The sequence below is a fragment of the Daphnia pulex genome, chromosome 3, assembly GCF_021134715.1.
Source record: "Daphnia pulex isolate KAP4 chromosome 3, ASM2113471v1".
In the NCBI taxonomy this organism is placed as follows: Eukaryota; Metazoa; Arthropoda; class Branchiopoda; order Diplostraca; family Daphniidae; genus Daphnia; species Daphnia pulex.
Genome location: NC_060019.1, coordinates 5,825,384 through 5,843,114, shown reverse-complemented (window position 1 = coordinate 5,843,114; position 17,731 = coordinate 5,825,384). Strand labels below are relative to the sequence as shown.

Below are 17,731 nucleotides of genomic sequence, written 5' to 3'. Positions count from 1 at the left end.
GAAAATTGCTGCTTCCATATTTCTCAGTCGAGTCGTTACTTGTCTTGTGTGGTAATATCCGTTCGACGGTTCGAGTGCATAAAAAGAGAAATTTTATTCGAAAGTTAAATAATTCAACAAGTTCGTAAATTCTATCCCAACTTCCCCCTGGTTATCTAATAAATTTGTGAACTAATCGATAGTTATACGTCACCACCCACTATTTCATGGAACCATTCACACTGCGTTGATTGCTGGCTAGAACAGGTTTATAATCGGGATTATCGATCAATCTAAACTAGTTTTTTCTCCTTTATTCTGTTGGATTCCCCGCAGAGGTACGCAAATATAATTTCATCAGTTGCAATCAACATTATTTCAAGTTTTCAACGACCTTTTTGCACGATAAAAACTTTCTCTTATTTCCCAACTTGATCTCGGTCGTCTGGACGAACCCTACCGACTTTCATGGGTACGACATTTAGACGGTAGGGTTCGTCCAGACGACCCTAGGAACGGTAGCGCTCGTCGTGGCGGAGGGCTACAACAACATACTGTCTATATTGGTCAATATAAACAAAGCAGTTCAAAAGTGTCAATTCAGGTTTATTGCAGGTTTAGTGTCGTTTCTTACAGTGTGTCAGGTAGAGATTTGATGAAAGATTCTCTGACCAGGCATCGAGCCAGAACCAAAGCCGATAAAAGAAAAAATTATGCTCTACAACAGGAACCTAAACATTCATGGAACTTCTTGGCAGTAATTTTGGCAGAGGCAGAGGCCGAGTTACCCAGTCTGATGAAGTTGTAGCAGTTTCTAATCAAGAAACTGCTAGTGAAATAACTCCCAGTCTAATGGTAAGTTTATCAATATTTGTGTTCAAGTTTACGATTAAAAAATGTTCCATTGTTTACAGAAAGAAGTGGTGTACAGGATATCATTCATTCAGTCGCACTGGAAAAGACATCATTGAAGCAAGCATTTCACAATTTCACAAGAAGAAAAAGGAACTAATCAAGAAAGCGAGTGGAAAACTTGCATGAAAGACAAGGAAGATGCTTGGGATTCCAAGAGAGATGCTGTCTTTCAAAACTACATTAGCTCCCGTTCCTACAGTGCAAGTAAATGTGGTGTATGTGAAAAAGTCACTAATCCTGTTTGTTGCTTTACTTGCAAGCAAGATTTCTGCAGCAAATGTGATATGATCACTCACCGCAAACTGTTGGTACTACACAATAGGGAGGTGTGTGAGAATGGCGAAAATTTAAAATTCTTGCGCCAAAACGAGTTCATATCTGAAGATGGGTACATCACTGTTGAAGGTAATAGCGGTTTCTTTAATTATATATGTAGATTAATAATTATCTTGTATTATAGTGTCCCTTCCTGAATGCAAAAGCCCTCATTCGTGTACTACGAAACCTGGTTCAAGAGACGTAACCGTAGTTACAGCCAATGGTAAATGAGGGCAACTTCACGGAGGACAACCGATTACCTGGATTACATCGACGAAGACACAAACAATTATCAAGACTACGCTGATGAAGAAAATGATGACATCAATTGTTATCCATCGTTTAAAACGCTCACATATATTTATGCAAATCTTGTAATTACATTTGAAATAGAGCTATTGTTTGAAGGGAATAAAAGTATTATTACGAGCTTTTTGATTTGTTTCATCAACATTATTCGTCATCCTTATAGGCCTTTCCGAGTCTGCGTGAAAATAAAATTCTTTCGCAGTTAATTATACATTCGCGTGTTGATGTTATACTTAGTCTGACTTCATGTTTCGATTCTGCGTAAAAATTTGAATTAGAGTTGTAATTTTCATTCATTTTAGTGGGCAGCCGCATAGTTGCGTGCGTGAAAGCAAAAATTCGTTCGCAGTTAATTACCGAGTTAATTACACATGCGTGTGTTTATTTTAGGCTTCTTTTCACCTGATATTCCGATTCGGCATAAAAAGTTGAGTTAGAGTTGTAATTTTCATTAATTTTCGTGGTTCAGCCGCCTAGCGAGTAGCGTGAAAGTAAAAATTCGTTCGCAGTTAAATACACATTCGTGTGTTTATTTAAGGCTTATTCTGACCTGATATTCTGATTCAGCGTCTAAAGTTGAGTTAGAGTTGTTATTTTCATTCATTTTGGTAGTAGCCTGAGGGATTTAATTTTTTGCGATCTAATTTTTTTCTGAAAAAAGTCCGCCCTGTTACGGTAAGCGACTTACTGCGCTTTTTTCCTTAAAAAAATAAGTATCGTAAACCAATAACTCCCGCAGGCTACCACCAATATGAATGAAAATTACAACTCTTAATCAACTTTTGACGCTGAATCGGAATATCAGGTCAGAATAAGCCTAAAATAAACACACGCATGTGTAATTAACTGTGAACGATTTTTTTTTTCACGCACGCTACTATGCGGCTGACCACCAATATGAATGAAAATTACAACTCTGACTCAACTTTTTACGCTGAATCAGAATATCAGGTCAAAATAAGCCTAAAATAAACACACGCATGGGTAATTAACTGAGAACGATTTTTTTTAGTTTCACGCACGCTACTATGCGGCTGACCACCAATATAAATGAAAATTACATCTCTGACTCAACTTTTTACGCTGAATAAAAATTTGAAGTCAGATTAAGTCTATTATGAACATACGCATGGATAATTAACTGCGAAAGAATTTTATTTTCACGCAGACTCGGAAAGGCCTATAAGGATGACGAATAATGTTGATGAAACAAATCAAAAAGCTCGTAATAATACTTTTATTCCCTTCAAACAATAGCTCTATTTCAAATGTAATTACAAGATTTGCATAAATATATGTGAGCGTTTTAAACGATGGATAACAATTGATGTCATCATTTTCTTCATCAGCGTAGTCTTGATAATTGTTTGTGTCTTCGTCGATGTAATCCAGGTAATCGGTTGTCCTCCGTGAAGTTGCCCTCATTTACCATTGGCTGTAACTACGGTTACGTCTCTTGAACCAGGTTTCGTAGTACACGAATGAGGGCTTTTGCATTCAGGAAGGGACACTATAATACAAGATAATTATTAATCTACATATATAATTAAAGAAACCGCTATTACCTTCAACAGTGATGTACCCATCTTCAGATATGAACTCGTTTTGGCGCAAGAATTTTAAATTTTCGCCATTCTCACACACCTCCCTATTGTGTAGTACCAACAGTTTGCGGTGAGTGATCATATCACATTTGCTGCAGAAATCTTGCTTGCAAGTAAAGCAACAAACAGGATTAGTGACTTTTTCACATACACCACATTTACTTGCACTGTAGGAACGGGAGCTAATGTAGTTTTGAAAGACAGCATCTCTCTTGGAATCCCAAGCATCTTCCTTGTCTTTCATGCAAGTTTTCCACTCGCTTTCTTGATTAGTTCCTTTTTCTTCTTGTGAAATTGTGAAATGCTTGCTTCAATGATGTCTTTTCCAGTGCGACTGAATGAATGATATCCTGTACACCACTTCTTTCTGTAAACAATGGAACATTTTTTAATCGTAAACTTGAACACAAATATTGATAAACTTACCATTAGACTGGGAGTTATTTCACTAGCAGTTTCTTGATTAGAAACTGCTACAACTTCATCAGACTGGGTAACTCGGCCTCTGCCTCTGCCAAAATTACTGCCAAGAAGTTCCATGAATGTTTAGGTTCCTGTTGTAGAGCATAATTTTTTCTTTTATCGGCTTTGGTTCTGGCTCGATGCCTGGTCAGAGAATCTTTCATCAAATCTCTACCTGACACACTGTAAGAAACGACACTAAACCTGCAATAAACCTGAATTGACACTTTTGAACTGCTTTGTTTATATTGACCAATATAGACAGTATGTTGTTGTAGCCCTCCGCCACGACGAGCGCTACCGTTCCTAGGGTCGTCTGGACGAACCCTACCGTCTAAATGTCGTACCCATGAAAGTCGGTAGGGTTCGTCCAGACGACCGAGATCAAGTTGCAATTCCAGATAAAATCTGGCAGCAACCGGGCAACGCTGGTAAAGACACAACACAAGCACCACTTTTTTTAATACGTTCGTTTTGGGGGTGTGTTTAGTTGTCATTTTGTTGGGGAAGAGCAGTCGACATTTTACACGGTAAAGAAGAGGTCAATATCGCGCGGCAGTTAGTCTTGGACGAGAAAGAAAGAAAACGCCTTTTGCTTCTTTTAACTTGGCTTGTAATTGCTTAGATTTCCATTCCAACATTGTGCTCCCTATCCTATACAAGGCCATTCGCCTTTTACGACGGAGTTTCTGGGTTGGTTTGCTCTCACACAAAGTCATCTTTCTATGAGCCAGTCGTTTGGTCGGTTTGAAATGCTCTTGAGCCGCGGAGAGGCTCATCTCTTGGCCACGTCTGAAGTTGGCTTGTCTCTTTCAGCTCCTGCTTCGAGACCAGAAGCTTCTGTGAACTTCCAAAGCAATGCTAACAGTTTGCCCGAGGATGGGAATGGCGTGGAATGCCACAGCCCTCCTCTGTGTTTGACTGAATCTAAAGTGACCTTCCTCTCTCTCGGTGCATTTTCTCCCAGCAATATTGGGCATAGCAAACTACCTTGCACCCAGCTCAGCTTTGGTCTCCCACCACCCAGAACCATTTGTGAAAATTCTTGTCCTCCAGTAGCAATCAACGGGGAACCTCAAATGTCAAAATTCATGAACCTTGCCAGAAAGTTTAATTGCTTCTATTTCAATGGTAAATATTTGATATTGTATCTATTACTTAACCATTCTAAATATTTTTCATTCATTTTCCTCCCTCCAGGTGATCTTCAGCACTGCAGGCCATTTTTGGTCTGTGGCAAGCAAGTGGGTGTTATGCAAGCCAGGGTAGTCGAAGCTGCGTGCAGGTATCCTGATGTATTCCAAATGGATTCTTCCGGAATGATTTCGATGCATCCCTCTCTTACAACGTACGAGGAACGAAGTGCCCGAATTAACCACGTCCTGTCTCAATGGAAGGAGGAACGTCTGTTTGTTACCTTAAAAGGCTGGAGAAACGAGGTAGATGCTGCATCACAAGATAATTAGGTTCATTATCATCACGTCTTCATTTCATTAGTGCTACGAAGTTAGGACGGGATTTGCCGATCCGCCCCTTCTTAAGATGGATCGCTCTGCGGCATGTAAGTTGCACATTATAAATAGAAACATACGCCACTGAAGTGATGGATGATGATGATTTTTGATTCGCACAGGCCTTTTCGGTGTCCGCCAGTACGGCGTTGAAATCAACGGATACACTCGCCACCCTCAACTAGGCATGTCACTCTGGCTCCAGCGAAGGGCTCTCTCGAAACCCACTTGGCCTGGCAAATGGGACAATATGGTCGCTGGCGGGCTGTCAGTCGGCCACTCGGTCCTCGATACAGCATTAAAAGAAGCCGAAGAAGAAGCTTCCATCCCGGCTTATTTACTGGCTAACCTAAGATCTGCGGGATCTGTGTCGTAAGTTGCTATTACATAATCTTTTCCTTCCAATTAATTCATGTTTTTGGCATTCAAACCAGGTTCTACTTTGAAAGTGAGCGAGGCCTCTTTCCCAACACTGAATTTGTTTACGATCTGGAGCTACCACCTGACTTTGTTCCGCACAACTCTGACGGCGAGGTGGACATCTTTGAGTTAGTACCCGTCAATCAGGTGATGGAAAGAATTTTTACCCCCGAGTACAAGACGACCAGTTGCCCAACGACGTTAGACTTTCTCATCCGGCACGGCTTCATCAACTCGGACAACGAGCCTCGTCTGCCCGAATTGGTGGAATTGTTGCACATTCCCCTACACTACCTCTACAGCCAGTCGAGCAGCCAGTCGCCCATTTCCCCTAAATAGGAGTACCAATCCAGCGAGCATCACTGGTTAAAACGATTACGATATTTAATAAGAACCCCCCCTCGAGATCCGATTTGTTTTTCCTCCTCCTCTTTCGATACTGGTAAGACTTCCAACTTTCTCTAGCTCTTCTTTTAAAAACAATTCTTCTTTCTTTCGAACGTATTGAACATCTCCTAGGTCGTATAGCGCGTTGCTGCCCAGTCGCTCTTGATTGATTTAGCCTTTTGACTGCCCGAACGTAAACAACATCACATGTTTTCTTTTTTCTGCCCGTTAGCATCATCGGTCGAACGCATTCTAATCGCTTTCTCTTCATTTTCTTCTCACCACTCTCTCGATCTTTTTTTACGTTTTCCTCCTTACTCCCTCGTTGAAACCCCCTAAAGTTTCGGTCGCTCTTCCAGGAGTTACCAAGTAAGAAAGAGGAGAGCTCATGTTAAATGCTAAAAATATCAACCGAGAATTTTCTTTCCTCCAAAACCAAAAGTCGAAATTGATGGGCATTGAATCGCCCAAGGCGTCTTACCAAGCCAAAGATACCGACGAAATAGAAAGTGTCATTGTGTTCTTAAAAGTATCATAGAAATTTAAAACAAAACAAAACAAAAAAAAAAAGGAAACTTTAGAAAATTAATTAAACTAGGCTGTTTGGGATTTTATTTCAAAAAGAAAAACCCTTCGAATTAAAACCGGAAGAAGAAGAAGCTCGAGAAAAATTGAATTGTCCCCACCTTCCATTGATCATAAATTATTCAAAAAATTTCGTGTTTTGTCATACTTTTTGCCCACGCATGTTTTTTCTTTCCTAGTATTATTTATTTAGACTGGTATTTTGCTCCCGTGTGTTTTTCGGAACGTTCTTTTTTTTTTTTTTTTTAAGAAATTAGTTTCTTTGCGTTTATTTTTTAACAAAACACATACAACTCAACACCAACCATCGATCCATCCTCTCCCTCCTTGTGTTTTGGCTCATCCTAGTCTCTCTGTAAACCGGTTGTTTTTGTAATCCTTTTTGAGAATACCATTTAGGCCTACATAATATTATAATGAAAGAATTTTTTCCCGATACGATACAACAACATATTCCATGTTTCAACGCTAAAAAAAAATAAATTGAAAAGAAAATAATGATAACGGCGGGAGAAAAATCTGTCGGAGAGAGCGCGCCTTTCCGTGTAATTTGTATGTGTGTGTATGATAAACCCGGAATTTCAAGAAAAACAAATGGGGAAGATGGTGATGAAGATAAAAAAAAAGAAGCAAAGATAACACACAAAGAATTTTTTTTCCTCTCCCTGTCTTTAACAAAAGCAAACCAAAATATGCATGAAAAATAAAAATTCGTAAGGCAAATAATAAAGCAGACAAAAGTGGAGAGAATGTCCGTCCTTGTCTTTATTTCAATAATATAAATTTAATATCCCCACGTCCAAAATGGGTCGGTCGTGATGACAGGCGGGTGCCAGCAGTAAAAAGAAAGAAATTCTTTTTTAAAAAAGCGACTCGACCCGTTTAGAAAGATAGAAAACCGTTGGTGGTCTAATGCTTCCACGGTGTGGCAAAGTGTCCATGATGGGAAAATGCGATGAGTGACTCGTGTTAAGAATAGACCTAGAAAAAAAAAGGAATCCCGTGTGCCATATTCTTTTGCACATTAATAGCCAAAAGCACAAATATTTATGAGGCTCATATTTTAGATATTCATCGGCCAAGCAGAAGGCAGCAACTGTCATCCATAAAATACGAATTTCGAAAGAGAAAAGAATGCTGTTTTAAACAATAACGGCAACCTCGCTTTTGTGACGTCACGTGAAAGAAACAAGAAAAGCTCGACAGAAACAGTTTCGATAGTTAAACGAGTTCGTGCTCTCGGCATGCCAACATCTCTCACTGCCCCAACTAAAGTGCTAGCCCATTGAGCAATAGCAATTGTTTCTCCGTTTAATAAATCTGAAAAATTCAGGGCTTGAGAGTCTACAGCCAGTTAGCCATTGTTTGTTGTTGTTGTTGTTGATTTTGTTTCAAGATCAGCGTGCTGTGATTAGTAGTGAAATGGCTGCTACCGCACTCATTCGCCAAGTGGTCATCGACTTTATCTGTCTCGCCATTGGTAACGTATCTCTTGAAATGTTTATTTTAGAGTAGAAAGAAAAAACAAAAAAATCAAGCCGACATCTCCGTGCTATTGACTTCTAAACAGTTGTGTGTGGCTCTCGGGATTAATGTTATGCGTGCCATATTCGGTGGCATTGAAAAGAAAGTAAAATAGGCTTTTCATCTTTTTTTTTTTGAGTTGGTTGATGTCATGTCTACAATCGTACAAATTGCTTTCAAGTGCTACATACGCTTTTAGTTTTAAACTGCCTCGAGGTATTTGCTAGTAGTTTCCCCCGTTTCCTTGTTTTATTTTGTGTGCCAGCCGGAAACTACCAATCGCGTGTGTAGCCCAACCCCAATTTTCGAAAATTTCATGCGACGGAAGCGGAGTTTCTTTTGTCGGCGCCGATTCAAATGTTATCGATTATCGAGTTTTAATCTCAATTGAATCTTAATTGGAACAACATTTACTATATGGTTTTGGGGTTCTCTTTGATTTCGCCACAAGAGAAAATGAAATCTTTTCCCCATTTCGTCATGAGGTGTAAAAAAAAAGTACGACCGGATCTTACTTAAAAAGTTGCAACACGGAAAACCCCTTATCTTTTTGCCGACACAATATACGTAGTGTTTACTAGGTGAATTTCAAGCCTTTCCTTAAAATTGATTAGAACGTGGGTAAGTGAAACATGTACAATTAGGAATTAGCCAATCAAGATGATCATTAGTCATTATGAAGGCGATCCATTTCCTGTTCCTCTTCTCCCCTTGCAAACGAAAAATGAGCTTGTAATTAGAACTAATGAGTATCGCCAGTCGGAAGGAGAGAGAAATATGTTCCATCTTCCATCAGTTTTTGTTGATATTGGTATTGGTTGGTTGGGGGGTCGTGACTGACATGTACACGCAACATCAGTCTTCGTCGTCCTTCCGCTCATCCCGGAGAAAGCCTGGACTGTGCCGCATCATGGCTTCTTCTGTAACGACCCGGACATCCGCTACCCGTACCTGGACTCGTCTTTGTCGCGCATAGTCGTCGGCGGAGTCGGATATGTCGGTCCCATTGTGACGGTATGTTTTTCCCATCTTTTGACTATTCACAGAAAAAAAAAAGCAAGACCTGGAATGAAATCAAATTCAACGCCCATTAATATCTATACCTGGCGCATGAGAACAAAAATTAGATCTACTGGAAATCGCTGGAACTTACCTCCTCCCTTCATCAACCAAAAACAAATGAGTCAATTAACATTTTAATTGCTTTAAAAAAGAAAATTGTTTTGTTTTCGTTTGACCTGGCCGTTTGATGTCTGAAAAAAGCATGGCTTATATTCTTTACGTTTAGATTGTGTTGTTTTGTGTACACTCTTTTTAATGATGCTGGAGTGAGAGAGAGAGCCGGACACACTTTTTTTGTTTCAAAAAGAAAAATAAAGAAAAAAAGTCGACAGCTGGAGATGTCGGGTCGGTTTTTGAAAGAGACCGGAGAATTAACGACGACACATATCCTCCCAGTGTGTTCGTTGCTGGCCTGGGAAAACAATTATAACACACATATATATAACCTACACAACAGTTTGGTTGCCGGTCCTACTTTTGCACCTGCTCGGCAAGGCATTCCAGCGTGGATTCTACTGTGATGACGCTTCCATTCGCTACCCTTTCAAGGAGTCGACCGTCACCAATGTTGTGCTGTATTGTTACAGCCTCGGCCTGCCCATCCTATCGGTATAATAATAACATTTAAAAAAATCCCACCGACCGGCTTAGGTCCTAAGAGAGAGAGTCTGGTTTATTTCCCAATTTCTTATTTTTGGCTTTTTTTTTTCTTCTTTCGTATGGCTGCTGTTGTTTGGCTGGCTGGATTGATCGATCGTTTTTAACAGCTTCTTTTTCGTTCCTTCTTCGTACTAGTACTATACTCTGCTTATATGGCTTACAATCTATGAAAGAGAATATCTCGACTCTCTATCTCTTTTATTGTTTTTGTCGTAACGGACCTCGGATGTACACTTTTTCTCTCTCTCTCTCTCTACGTTATTGGTTTTCTTTTTAACGATACCGTTGGCTAGATGGATCGATCTAACCCGTCAGCGACAAGCCAAATATGACTCGAGAATAATAATTTTTAACATTGTCTTTCTAAAACATTCAAACAGATGATTATTATCGAGATATTTCGATGGAGAAACAACTCCAACAACTCTAAGAGGCTGACGCGCCAGAACAGTGCTTCAACAATCAACGTTTCATCGGCTATTCGAATACCTTCCGTGATCGCCGAGCTGGTCCACTTGGTTGCCATCTTTCTCTTCGGTGCTGCTTGCTCACAGCTGGCCACAGATTTTGGCAAATACACCATCGGCCGTCTCCGGTGTGTATCTACTATAACTAACAGAATGGAACTTTGCCATCCTCATGTTTCTTATTTCTCTTGAATCATCGATTTTGATGACGTGATATTTCAAATTTACAGTCCCCACTTTATTGCCGTCTGTCAGCCGGAAAACTTTGCTCAGTTATGTCCGTTGGACGGACCGCCTACTTATATCACCGATTACAAATGTACGGGTGACGACGAAAAACTACTTCGGGAATCTAGGTAAATAGAACTCAAACGAAAAATATGGGAAGGTTCTGTTTTGAACCTTCACGCTCGCTGACTTCATAAAAAAATATTATAATTTAAAACCTTGCACATTTTCGTCATCTGCATTTAGATTGTCTTTCCCATCTGGTCACTCTTCCTTTTCGGCTTACACGATGCTGTTTTTGGCCTTCTATCTCCAACGGCGGATGAACTGGTCAGGCTCAAAGCTACTCCGGCCAACTATCCAGATATGCGTATTAATGCTTTCGTGGTACACTGGCCTTTCCCGAGTTTCCGACTACAAACACCACTGGTGCGTTTCCATGGACTTATAATTAAACTTTCTAAGACTATCAAAATCCCCTTTAGTGCGCAATCAATCTTTTGGGATTTATTATGTCTTCTTTTCTTGTTTACAGGAGTGACGTGCTGTCGGGATTTCTCATCGGCGCCATCGCTGCTTCCTTAACGGTATCAGCGCTTTTTTAATTTACAACAGACGGCTGTTAGTTAAGATGTGGTGGCCAACTGATTCTTGTGTGTTGAATTCAAAACAGGCCCTTTACGTCTCCAGACTCTTCCAGCCGTCCATTCGTCGAGACATGGCCCTCGTGCCACAGAGTAGAGAAGATGTCGAAATGCAACAAAACCATCTGCAAGCTTCAGCTGGCAAATGACTCTTACTGGCCGGTAATTGATTGGGCAATCAATTTCCAGACTGAACACAAGTGAAGGAGGGAAATAACCGCCACTGTCAACCGTTTCGTCGCTACATACCAGTGGACTACTCTTCGAAAATATTAGTTGATACTTTTTTAAAAATTCACAAAATAATATAAATAACTGGCTTGTTCATAACCCCCTCCCCCCGTGATCACACAGTTAGGTGCCTTTCTGTTTGCCATACGTATTATTATTATTATTGTTTAGTTCAGTACCCAGAAATTTCAACATTCACTGAGTTGCTCCTTAACCTAACTTACACACAACAAAATCTCACGAACGCAACTGTAAAGAGAGAATTCACGCTCTTTACATAATAATAAGTTGCCGTATAACAAATACACACGATTTTTAGCAAAGGAACTTCTCCACTCATTCCACCTTCAAAGACTTTTTACATTTTAGTCTGTACGTGACTCACTACTAGTGGGGTGCGCTGAATTTAGAACAGCAAGTTTGTGAATGGGGTCCATCTTTTTATTGCAAACATGCACGTTTGCTGGAGTCCGCAGTTAACGAGATCGTCAACTTTTTATTTCGGTGCATGGCTAGTAAGGTAAACAGAAGGGAAAAAATTTTTTTTCGTGCGAAATATCTATATTAGTATCGATAAATAAAAGTAGGATACTAAAAAAGAAAGTTGTGAATAATGATCAAGGTTAATGAAGCCATGATTTATCGTTTCGGGAATAATGAGGTCATCATCTTCTATTTGTTGCATACGTTTGAAGTGAACTCATCAAACGTAGGCTATCATCTTCACGGTTTCTGGGATAAATTCCAGAATTTAAACATTCATCTTCTCTCATTTGGGGTAGTTTAAATGCAGTTTAAATACCGCAATTCAAACTCATGTAATTATTGAATTGTGTACTATACGTCGATACACGCATTGAAGGACGCACGGTTCTTACACTTTGTAGAAAGTTTGAATTTAAATTTTTTTATTTCTTATAATCTTATAATCTTATATCATTTTTTCATTTATTCATTTTATTTTAGATTGCGTCTTTTTTTAGAAGGTGGCACCACTGTCTCTGGCACTGTCTTCCATAATCCATAAAAAGGCGCGAAAAACGATCAGCTGAGAGCCATGACTCCATGAGTTAGTTGAATTGGCAGTGCTTTGTCAGTGAGAGATTTTGATTTTACGAATTCATTATTTTAGGTTTTTTTTAAAGAAGTCACGTCGGCCATCAGTGGATAATTTTCAACAAGTAAGTTTAAGTAGAATTATTATTCCCGATACATAAAACATACTAGACAGTTAACAATGTGCTTTAGCATTGTTTTTTTTTACAATAATTGCCTTATTCAAGTGTATTGGTATTTTTATAGGTATATTTGACAACCATAATGAGAATAGAATGCACAGATGGTGATGGGGTTGCAGGAAATGAAGTCAATGTGAAAGAAGAGCCCCCAGAACTTCAAGCTAATAGTGAATCAAGCCCAGACACTACACCCGTTGAAGAAGAAACCAAGCCGATGCCCAAAACAGTTGAAGAAGAAGCCAATAAGCCAACATCTAAACCAGTAACTGTATTGTCAAAGACAAGAGGAGTTAAAGTTAGGTATACATTTGATGAAGCTGCTGCGTCTGGTGAGGGGGACGATGATTTCCTTCCTGGCAACACAAAAAAAAAACGAAGAACTGCCAGCAGGCATGCAAAGGTAGAATTGCCAGATATTGGTGGCTATAGGCCATCAAGGAAGAAGAAAATCAACCGTAAAGATCCTAATCGCTGTCATGTGTGTCGTCAAAGGTAACTTAATCATTATTTTTCTTGTCTGTTATCATAAAATCAATTAATGATTTCATTTCCAAGGTTTGATTCTCCTGATTTGAAATATTTCCCTGGTCCACCAGCAGATTCCATTGAAGAAATTATTGCTCTAACTGATCCATCGTTGAGCTTGTTCACTGGTGAAGAAGAGGTCATGTCAGAATTGGATCAAAGACCCATCTTGAAGCTCACCCAGTTTGGCATTTACGACGAACCTGGCCATTTATGTCATCTAGACGGGGGTGCAATCGAAGCTAACCATTTACTCTTCGCTTATGGTTACGTTAAGCCTGTGTGGAACGATAACCCGGGTGTCGAAGGAGGTATTGCGACGAAAGAGATCGGGCCCATCAACGAGTGGTTCATCAGTGGCTTCGATGGAGGAGAAAAAGCAATCATGTGTATGTTTTAATTTATTAATTAGATGTTTTAAAAATATTCCTGTATTCATTTATCAATTTTCAGGTTTCGCCACTTCTTATGCTGACTACTATTTAATGTCGGCTTCAGAATTGTACGAACCCATCATGAACGAGTTGGAAGAAAAGATTTTTCTGAGCAAGACGGTCATCGAGCTCTTGATCGAAGACGACAACGCCGAATATGAAGATCTACTGACTAGACTGCAGAATTCTTTGATGCCCAATGGTTCCCGCGTATCGGAGGATTCTCTTTTGCGCTACGCCGAATTTGTCTGCGATCGCGTATATCACTTTGATGCAGCTGGAGCCGAAGACGAGCCGCCACTTATTCTTAGCCCGTGTATGCGTACGCTGATTCAATTGTCAGGTATCACACTCGGTAAGAGAAGAGCTACCCGAAAATTGGAGAAGAGACGCCAGCCTAAAGCCAAAAAAGGCCCCAACTGGACAAAAGCTACTACTACGCCATTGGTTGGTTACGTCTTCGAGAGCTTTTTCCGTGATCAAATGGAGCAAGGAGAGGACAAATTCGGCCCTACGTCTGCTCCTCGCCGTACTCGCTGTGGTATTTGCGAAGCCTGCCAGCAAACAGACTGCGGTAAGTGCAATTTCTGTCGAGACATGGTGAAATTTGGCGGTTCCGGTCGCAGCAAACAGAGTTGTGTCCTCCGGAAGTGTCCGAATAGAGCTGTTCAAGTGGCAGACGACGATGACGAACTGGACGCTGTTCTCGACACGGAAATTGAGGTGGTGAGTCTGGATGTCGACCACAAAAAACCTGTCAAGCGCCACGCCTACAAAATTGAATGGGATGGACCGGAATTGAAAGAAGTCGACGATCTCACTTTCTACTCTGCCGCGATTGTCAACGGAGACATGCGCGTCTTTGCCGGAGGCCACGTCACCATCGAACCGGATGATCCTAGCATTCCCATGTATATTGCCGAAGTCATAGCTTTATGGGAAGATGGGAAAAGTGGGGAGCAGTTTCTACACGCCCGCTGGTTTTGCCGTGGAACTGACACTGTGCTGGGAGAAACTTGCGACGATCCCAGAGAACTTGTTCTGATTGAAGATTGCGAAGACCTACTCCTGTCTGCCGTCGTGAAAGTTGTCAACGTCAAGTACAAACCAGTGGATCCCGTCAAATGGAAAGCAGAAGGTGGATCAGATGACCCGTCTTTATTTCAGAGCGAAGAAGATCATTCCGACACGACGTTTTGGTACCGCTATCTCTACCATGGACGGACCGGCCGTTTTGAAGATCCACCCGAATGCCCGGACGTAGTAAACAACATCAAAGGATGTCCCTGCTGTGATCGCCTGGATGTTATCCGCCAACGTGATTTTGCCAAATTGGGCAACAAGTTGGATTCAGGCGGTTTTGACAGCGTCACATGGCACGAATTGGATATCAAAGTCGGTGAAGCCGTTTTCCTCGAACCGGGCGCTTATGCAATGCGGGGGCCAGATGGGAGTATTGTTAAAAAGGAGAAGATTGATCCAGAGGAAGATGATATTTTCGGAGTAGAGTACGACGAAGAATATTACCCAGAAAAGTACAGGAAAACGGACAACATCAAAGGATCGAATAACGACACACCCGACCCATTCTGTATTGGCTATGTCGTTGGTATTGCCTATAATGGCATCCTGCGTAAGTTAATTATTAACAATTAATATTTAATTCATTCGTGTCTAACGTGATTTCTTTATTTTAGACAACAATTTGAATGCTCGTGAAGTCTGTCTAAAAGTTAAACGCATCTACCGTCCGGCCGACACCCATTTGGGGCGTGATGCAGGCTTTCGCTCTGACTGGAATTTGGTCTACTGGTCGGATGAGATACACAAACTGGAGTTAAACAAAGTTGTAGACAAGTGCGTCCTTGTCTGCAGCACTGCCATTGATGAACCCATTGAAGAATTTGTCCGGGGTGGACCTAACCGCATGTATTTCAATAAGGCCTACAACCCGGCTGAGCGGGAATTTGAGCCGCCACCAGTGGAAGCCGAGCGAATCGGTTCCAGTTCCAAAGGAAAAGGTGGAAAGTCACTCAAAAGTGTAAAATCTATTCAGCCGACCTACCCATCGTATCCTAAAATTGAACCGCTCAAGACTTTAGACATTTTCGCCGGTTGCGGCGGATTGTCCGAAGGCCTACACCAGTCGGGAGTGGCCAAGACCTACTGGGCTATTGAGTGTGAGCCTACGGCAGCTCAAGCTTTCCGACTCAACAATCCTGATGCTGCCGTCTTTACCGATGATTGTAATACTATCCTCAAGATGGCCATTGACGGCCTACTGGAACAAAACGGACAAGCTCTACCACCAAAAGACGGCGTAGAGCTGCTCTGTGGAGGGCCGCCATGCCAAGGTTTCAGCGGCATGAATCGCTTCAATTCTCGCCAATATTCATCATTCCGTAACTCTTTAATTGTTTCTTATTTGAGTTATTGCGATTACTACCGCCCGCGATTCTTCATTCTGGAAAACGTCCGTAACTTTGTTTCATTCAAGCGGAACATGGTCCTGAAACTAACAATGCGCTGCTTAGTTCGAATGGGCTATCAATGCACTTTCGGAGTCCTACAAGCCGGTAACTACGGCGTTTCGCAGACTAGACGGCGAGCGTTTATTTTCGCAGCTGCACCCGGTGAAAAGCTTCCATTGTATCCCGAGCCGACTCACGTCTTCAGCCGTAGAGGGTGCCAACTATCAGTAGCTGTCGGCCGCGATAAGTTTTACTCCAATTGCCGCTGGCTCTTATCCGCTCCATATCGCACCGTCACAGTTCGTGACGCCATGTCTGATCTACCTGAAATCCCCAACGGCGCTAAACAGGAAGAAATATCGTACGGAGGCGATCCACAATCTCACTTCCAGCGATGGATGCGCGGAACGGAATCGGAACAATCCAGCGTCCTTCGAGATCACATTTCCAAGGAAATGGCGCCATTAGTCGAAGCACGTATCGCCTTTATTCCGTCGAAACCAGGCTCGGATTGGCGTGATTTACCCAATACAGAAGTTCGTCTAAAGGATGGCGTCATGACGGTTAAACTTCGTTACACTCACGAAGACAAGAACGGACGTTCTTTAAGCGGAGCGATGCGAGGAGTTTGTTCTTGCGCCGAAGGGCGACAATGCGATCCGTTGGACAAACAACACAACACGCTCATTCCGTGGTGTCTTCCGCACACGGGTAACCGACACAACAACTGGGCCGGACTTTACGGACGTCTGGAATGGGATGGATTTTTCTCAACAACAATTACCAACCCCGAGCCCATGGGGAAACAGGTATCCAGCCATATCTGAAGTAAAACAAGTCCCCCCAGTTTCTTTATCTTTCTGTTTGAATAGGGCCGTGTGTTGCATCCGGAACAGCACCGCGTCGTCAGTGTACGAGAGTGTGCTCGCTCGCAAGGTTTTCCTGATTCGTACCGCTTCTTCGGCAACATTACCGACAAACATCGACAGGTTCGAACCGGAAATATGGTTTCTCTCTTAAAAAGGTCGAACGAAAATTGACTCTCTCATTATTTTGCCCTTTTTTACGTTTTTCCAGGTAGGTAATGCCGTGCCACCCCCGCTGGCTCGAGCCATTGGCCTGGAAATCCGCAAATGTGTTTATGAAGGCGACTGCAAAAAGAAGAAAGACGAACCCCCCACCATCGTCCAGTGTTAAATCAGTTTTTCTTATTTACTTATTTTATTAATTGCGCCTTTTACGCGGTTTTTTCTGAAAAAGTTGTCCTCCATTTTAGATATTGCTCAATGCCTATGATAATAGTCCTACGCTTATTTTTTTAACAAATTAAGCCATGTTTTTTGCACTTTCTTTTTAAAATTCAGAGTGTGTATGGGAGCTTCATCGTGTAAAATATATTAATCGAGTGAATATTGATTTGTTTTTCTAATTTTACCGATCAAAGTGCACCGAACATAAATTGTGCGGACGAATCACGTCTCAGCTCTTTCCCGCACGAGACTTATGAAAGTGTACTGCGCAGAGTCTGGACTTGTCTAACCTTATCAACGTGAATATTTTTTTTTAAACCAGCCTACCAAGTGACGGTTAGTAACATCTTGTGCCTATAAGAGACACTTGTTACATTTTGGCGGGCGACATAACCTCGTCAGTTCCCGCCGGAGCAACTTTTGTTCGTCTATTCCACATTCAAGAACAATTGTCTATTCATACCGAGATTCTGTTAATTGGTAAGTAAATCAGTAAACCCTAATACC

The 17,731-nt window shown here is 41.4% G+C and overlaps 3 protein-coding genes and 1 long non-coding RNA gene across 8 annotated transcripts; 3 read left to right on the top strand and 1 right to left on the bottom strand.

The window, feature by feature from the left end:
• The first annotated feature begins 27 nt into the window (after window positions 1-27).
• Window positions 28-6,926, top strand: LOC124191503 (uncharacterized protein YJR142W-like). 2 transcript variants are annotated; one of them, XM_046584770.1, is made up of 6 exons: window positions 29-317; window positions 3,989-4,718; window positions 4,788-5,026; window positions 5,085-5,148; window positions 5,221-5,470; window positions 5,533-6,926. In XM_046584770.1, the coding sequence occupies exons 2-6, from the start codon at window positions 4,313-4,315 to the stop codon at window positions 5,855-5,857; spliced, it is 1,284 nt and encodes a 427-aa protein (XP_046440726.1). In that variant the 5' UTR covers window positions 29-317; window positions 3,989-4,312; the 3' UTR covers window positions 5,858-6,926. The 2 variants fall into 2 exon arrangements, with proteins under 2 accessions (XP_046440725.1, XP_046440726.1); XM_046584769.1 differs by having other exon boundaries at window positions 28-317; window positions 3,989-5,026.
• On the bottom strand, window positions 2,745-3,938 carry LOC124191516. 3 transcript variants are annotated; one of them, XR_006873463.1, is made up of 4 exons: window positions 3,792-3,938; window positions 3,552-3,731; window positions 3,087-3,492; window positions 2,745-3,031 (listed from the first exon to the last, which is right to left on the bottom strand). It is a non-coding gene; the product is annotated as an uncharacterized LOC124191516 (long non-coding RNA). The 3 variants fall into 3 exon arrangements; XR_006873464.1 differs by having other exon boundaries at window positions 3,803-3,938; XR_006873462.1 differs by having other exon boundaries at window positions 3,552-3,936.
• Window positions 6,927-7,699: 773 nt separating the features above from the next.
• Window positions 7,700-11,629, top strand: LOC124191510 (putative phosphatidate phosphatase). Of its 2 annotated transcripts, none has more exons than XM_046584779.1 (7): window positions 7,700-7,970; window positions 9,534-9,685; window positions 10,117-10,331; window positions 10,434-10,559; window positions 10,678-10,860; window positions 10,967-11,018; window positions 11,105-11,629. In XM_046584779.1, exons 1-7 carry the CDS (start codon window positions 7,913-7,915, stop codon window positions 11,222-11,224), a joined length of 906 nt encoding a protein of 301 aa, XP_046440735.1. In that variant the 5' UTR covers window positions 7,700-7,912; the 3' UTR covers window positions 11,225-11,629. The 2 variants fall into 2 exon arrangements, with proteins under 2 accessions (XP_046440735.1, XP_046440734.1); XM_046584778.1 differs by lacking the exon at window positions 9,534-9,685 and adding an exon at window positions 8,874-9,028 and having other exon boundaries at window positions 7,705-7,970.
• Window positions 11,630-12,317: 688 nt separating this feature from the next.
• LOC124191157 (DNA (cytosine-5)-methyltransferase 1-like) lies at window positions 12,318-17,384 on the top strand. Its single transcript, XM_046584188.1, has 7 exons — window positions 12,318-12,487; window positions 12,609-13,036; window positions 13,100-13,458; window positions 13,523-15,136; window positions 15,201-16,783; window positions 16,847-16,963; window positions 17,052-17,384. The coding sequence occupies exons 2-7, from the start codon at window positions 12,627-12,629 to the stop codon at window positions 17,169-17,171; spliced, it is 4,203 nt and encodes a 1,400-aa protein (XP_046440144.1). The 5' UTR covers window positions 12,318-12,487; window positions 12,609-12,626; the 3' UTR covers window positions 17,172-17,384.
• The last annotated feature ends 347 nt before the right edge of the window (window positions 17,385-17,731 follow it).